This window comes from Arachis hypogaea, chromosome 4, assembly GCF_003086295.3.
Source record: "Arachis hypogaea cultivar Tifrunner chromosome 4, arahy.Tifrunner.gnm2.J5K5, whole genome shotgun sequence".
NCBI lineage: Eukaryota > Viridiplantae > Streptophyta > Magnoliopsida > Fabales > Fabaceae > Arachis > Arachis hypogaea.
Genome location: NC_092039.1, coordinates 122,339,336 through 122,344,256, shown reverse-complemented (window position 1 = coordinate 122,344,256; position 4,921 = coordinate 122,339,336). Strand labels below are relative to the sequence as shown.

The window sequence follows — 4,921 nt, the reverse complement described above, 5'->3', positions numbered from 1 at the left end:
TTTGTTAAATACCTATTTTTTCTATTATTTAAAAAAACTTATCTTCTTATGATAATATTGAAATTAAAGCACCAAAAAAAATCTGAACTCTCTTCTTATATAAGCCAAAGTAAGTTTACTTGATGGAGTCAATGATATGAAACAAATTAAAGAGAGAAGACTAAGTATAACTATAGAATGCAAGTTAGCAAACTAAAATATTAGAGACAAAGATGTCAAAACCTTGAGTGTGACAGAGAGAGTTAAGTAATTAAGTTTGTGGAGGATAACCAAGCACAGAGGTTTGTAGATGCAGCAGTTACATTCAATAGCACCATTTTAGAAGCTAAGTATGGAAAAATTACATGAATATCTCAGACTTCCTACATGTGCTTTGAACTTTGAAAGGGTCTGCAGAAGCCGCCACAATCAATAGTTTTCTTGTCTTCCCCTAAATGAACGGCAATTCAATATCACACTCTCATGAGTAAGATTTATCATCACTATTAGAATTAGGAATAATACATACATGTTACTTATGCAACTGCTTTACTTAGAAAACTAAAAACAAGGAAGTTTGTGGTGGTAATGAAAGATAAAAGATAACGAGAAAATTAAGCATGAAAGACATCAATGCAAGTTGTTAGTAATGACAAAAATATACTATCAAGGAAATTCACTGTGAAGTAGTAACAAGAGACAAAATAGTTCAGTTTGTGGAATTTATGTAATGAAGCAGAGAGGCTACTCTGCATAACAAAGTGCACAGAAATCAATATATGCTCGGTTGAAGTTGCAATTTGCAAATACTTATTTTGCGTAGTCAGTGTTCTCGAGTTTTAGACTATAGAAACAGCTGGTGCTAGAAGAACCATGCCCCTATGGGGAATTGCCTCTAATAAAAGGATACTCAAAGTATGAAAAAATGTTAGGATAGTTAAAACGACATGATTGGCCATATTATAAAAATTATTCAAAACCAGTATGTGGTTCGAAAAGTCCGCAGAACCAGCCATAATAAGGATCACTATCTTTCTTTTTTCTTCCGTGAAATGAGAGGCAATATCACACTCGGAATAATACAAATGCATGTAACGTTACTTGCTGCATGTCCATTAGATAGTATCACCATCGCTGCTTCACTATAAAAGCCGATTGAAGTGTTCCAAATATTTCATCCATTGAACCTACTGTGATGCAAATCAGAATAATGGGGTTGTTGTGTTCTCATGCTTTGTCCATACAGTTTCTTCTCCTTTTCGCATCCTCCCTGTTCACAAACTGTTTAACCATGAATCATTCAACTGCTACTCATCATCATGAGTGCCATCAACATGAAAGCAATGCCTTGCTCAGCTTTAAAAAAACCTTCATCATAAGTAAGTCTGCTTCTTACAATCCTTTGAGTTATCCTAAAACTCTTTCTTGGGTTCCTGCCACAGATTGCTGCTCCTGGGATGGCATTGAATGCAATGAGCTCACAGGTCATGTGATCGGCATTGATCTTGGAAGCAGCCAACTTTATGGTTCCATGGATGCCAATAGCACCCTTTTCTCACTTGTGCATCTTCAAAGCCTTGATCTTTCTGACAATCACTTCAATCACTCACAAATTCCAGTCAGGATAGGAGAGCTTTCACAGCTAAGACATCTGAATCTTTCTCATGGCAATGAAAACACATTCTCTGGTGAAGTTCCACCTCAAGTTTCACAATTGTCCAACTTGTTGTCCCTTGATCTTCGCAGCTATACTCTTGACCCGCTTCCATATGATCTAATCAACAATTTGCAACTCAAGGCATCCACTCTCACAAGCTTAACCCAAAATACAACTAGACTTGAACACGTTCTTCTTAACTTTGTGACCATTTCATCATCTTTACCTCATACTCTCACAAACCTTACATCTTTGCAAATGCTTTCTCTTTTTAGTTGTGACCTGCATGGTGAATTTCCAGTTGGTATATTCCATCTTCCAAACTTAACAGTCTTGGATTTGGGAAAAAATCAAAATCTTAGGGGTATGTTGCCCAATTTTTTCTCAAGCTCATTTGTCATCATAAACCTCCCAGGCACAAGCTTTTATGGTACACTTCCAACATCTATTGAAAACCTCACTTCTTTGCATTGGTTTTCGATTTCAAGTTGCAGTTTTTATGGGGTCATTCCTTCTTCGCTTGGCAACCTCACCCAACTTGCCCTCTTAAATCTTATCAATAATGGCTTTGAAGGTGAAATCCCTCACTCTCTTTTTAGACTCGAGAATCTTGAACACTTGTTTCTGTCGATTAATTTCTTTGAAGGGCATCTAGCACTTGACATGTTTTTGAAGCTAGCAAGGCTTAAGAATCTTGAGTTATCTCACAACAAATTGTCTTTGTTCTCACAAAATAGGGCTGTCAATGAGACAATCCTTCCTCCAATTCAGTGGTTAGGATTGAGTGGGTGCAATTTAAATGGAGAAATTCCAACTTGGATAATGAATCTAACCACTTTAAATCACTTGGATCTTCTTAACAATAATCTTCAAGGTGAAATTCCATATTTCCTCTTCATGTTAGAGAATCTTACACTTCTTGATCTAGCTGGTAATGTGTTGGAAGGACAGATCGAGCTTGAAATGCTTTCAAAGCTCAAAAAGCTTACTGTACTTGGTTTAGGCGGAGGCAACAAATTGTCTTTTCTTGAAGGGAAGAACACTTCCATTGTAACATTTCCTTCTCAAATTCAATTTTTGGATTTAAGTTCACTTAGTTCATTTTCCCAATTTCATACAACACTTGCAAGAGTTGACTGATCTTTTCATATCACACAATAGGATAAAGACAATACCGAGTTGGATGTGGAATAAAACAACTCTTCAGAGTTTGGTTATTTCCAACAACCTATTGATAGGAAAAATACCCGCCTTGATATGTAATCTACAATCACTTGGGTCTCTTGATTTATCTTCCAACAATTTAGTTGGCATGATTCCATCATGTTTAGGAAGCTTTAGCCGATCTCTTCACATTTTGAGGCTTGCAGGAAACAAATTGATAGGTAATATTCCTCAAAATTATGCGAAAGAAAATGCACTTCAGTGGATTGATTTTAGCTCAAACAAGTTGTGTGGTCAATTACCAAGATCATTTGTCAATTGCAGAATGCTAGAGGTTCTTGACGTAAGTCATAACCATTTCAATGATTCATTTCCTTTCTGGTTAGGATCTCTCCCTAATTTAAAGCTTATTTTTTTACGTGATAATAAATTTCACGGAGCTATAAAGTGTCCATTAAAATGCACATTTCCTCAGCTTCGTATCATTGATGTTTCTCAAAATGATTTTTCTGGAGAATTGTCATCAGAAATAATCAAGACTTTCAAATCGATGACACTTTCCAACACAAGCCACGAAGTACATTTCAAGGACGATTTTTATCAATGGCAACAATCTTTGGTTGATCTTAGTATGTTTGTATTTCCAATGACTAACAAAGGGAGGGTCATGGATTATCTTGAGAGCCAATACTTTCATTTCTTGGTAGCCATTGATCTTTCATGTAACAAAATTTATGGTAAGATTCCCGATATTATGGGAAGTCTGAATAGGCTTGTCTTGCTTAATTTGTCCAATAACATGTTTACTGGCAGCATCCCATCTTCCTTGGGAAAGCTTTCAAATCTTGAAGCGTTGGACCTTTCTGCCAATAGCCTGTCAGGGGAAATCCCCCAACAACTCACAGAGTTAACATTTTTGGAATTCTTCAATGAGTCTTTCAACAATCTCTCAGGTCCAATACCAGAAAATGGGCAACTTTCCACTTTTCAAGATAATTCATTTGAGGGAAACAAAGGTTTATGCGGGTTTCAATTGCTGAACAAATGTGAAGATCGTTCTAAGCTTCCACTACCACCAACACTTGATGGTGATAAAGACTCTGAGTCAGGATCTTTCTTTGAATTTAATTGGATGGTAATTCTAATTGGATATGCGGGTGGCCTTGTTGCGGGGTTAGCACTGGGAAATGCTCTTGCTGGAGATGTTTATAGGTTGCTGAAGAGGATCTTTTAAGTCACAAGTCTAGATGTTGGTTTTTTAATGTGTGTAATCTTAGACTATTTTCATTTTTGTGTTTGCATTTGAAGTTATTGTGTTCCTTATATGTAAGAGTCTGCTATGTGTATACCCAAATAAAAGTAGGCAAGTGAAAAAGACAAATGTAGTCTGTTATATATCTATTTTGTTTTGCTATTTTTTATATAAGAAAAGTTGTACATTGTGTTCTTTTCTTAAATAATCCATTTCCCTTTGCATACTCTCTCTCATGCTTATGCCAAAACAGGAAAACTTGTAAAAGGTAAAGAGAAGCAATTTTTTTTTCTAAAAAAAAACAAGTATTCGCTGATATGAATAAAAGCTTAAGTAGGATCAATTTAAATGCTAAATGTGAGAGAAGAAAAAAGTATATTATTACAGAAATACAGATGGATGGAGAATAGTTGGATGGAGAAGTGTTTGAGAGTTTAGTAGTACTTGAGTCTCAAGTTTAGGGTGTTGGGAGTATTGGTGTGAAGGCTTCAACCATGTAATGTAATTACTTAAATCAAAGTTGGTGACAGCATGAATTCCTCTGTACTCAATTGCTGCTATGCCATAGGCTCGTGCTGCTTCCTCTTGTGTGCCTACATTAGTTAACAACATGTTACTTCCATTTTTCCTCTTGTGTTTCATCCATATTATTTCCATCTTAATTATTCAAGATGTACTCTCTTTTAGTTCTCTATTTCAACGTTTAATTCCTCTCAAACAAGTTTTCAAATTGTCTAATTAGAATAATCAGCTAATTATTACTTGCTTAGTTCATTAATTCTCGTGGGAACAATATCCACTCACCGTAATATTACTTGATATGATCCAGTACACTTGCCCGGTTTCCATGAGCTTTGGTTTTCGCTTAT

The 4,921-nt window shown here is 35.8% G+C and overlaps 1 protein-coding gene across 3 annotated transcripts; it reads left to right on the top strand.

The window, feature by feature from the left end:
• Positions 1-1,034: 1,034 nt before the first annotated feature.
• LOC112795363 (receptor-like protein 6) lies at positions 1,035-4,278 on the top strand. 3 transcript variants are annotated; one of them, XM_072236174.1, is made up of 2 exons: positions 1,071-2,210; positions 2,374-2,723. In XM_072236174.1, the coding sequence occupies exons 1-2, from the start codon at positions 1,175-1,177 to the stop codon at positions 2,412-2,414; spliced, it is 1,077 nt and encodes a 358-aa protein (XP_072092275.1). In that variant the 5' UTR covers positions 1,071-1,174; the 3' UTR covers positions 2,415-2,723. The 3 variants fall into 3 exon arrangements, with proteins under 3 accessions (XP_029153486.2, XP_072092275.1, XP_072092274.1); XM_072236173.1 differs by having other exon boundaries at positions 1,072-2,510; positions 2,588-2,746; XM_029297653.2 differs by having other exon boundaries at positions 1,035-4,278.
• Positions 4,279-4,921: the final 643 nt, after the last annotated feature.

Bases quoted from the DNA above. Each gene is read 5' to 3' on its own strand.
- LOC112795363 (XM_029297653.2), top strand. From the start codon at position 1,175: ATGCAAATCAGAATAATGGGGTTGTTGTGTTCTCATGCTTTGTCCATA.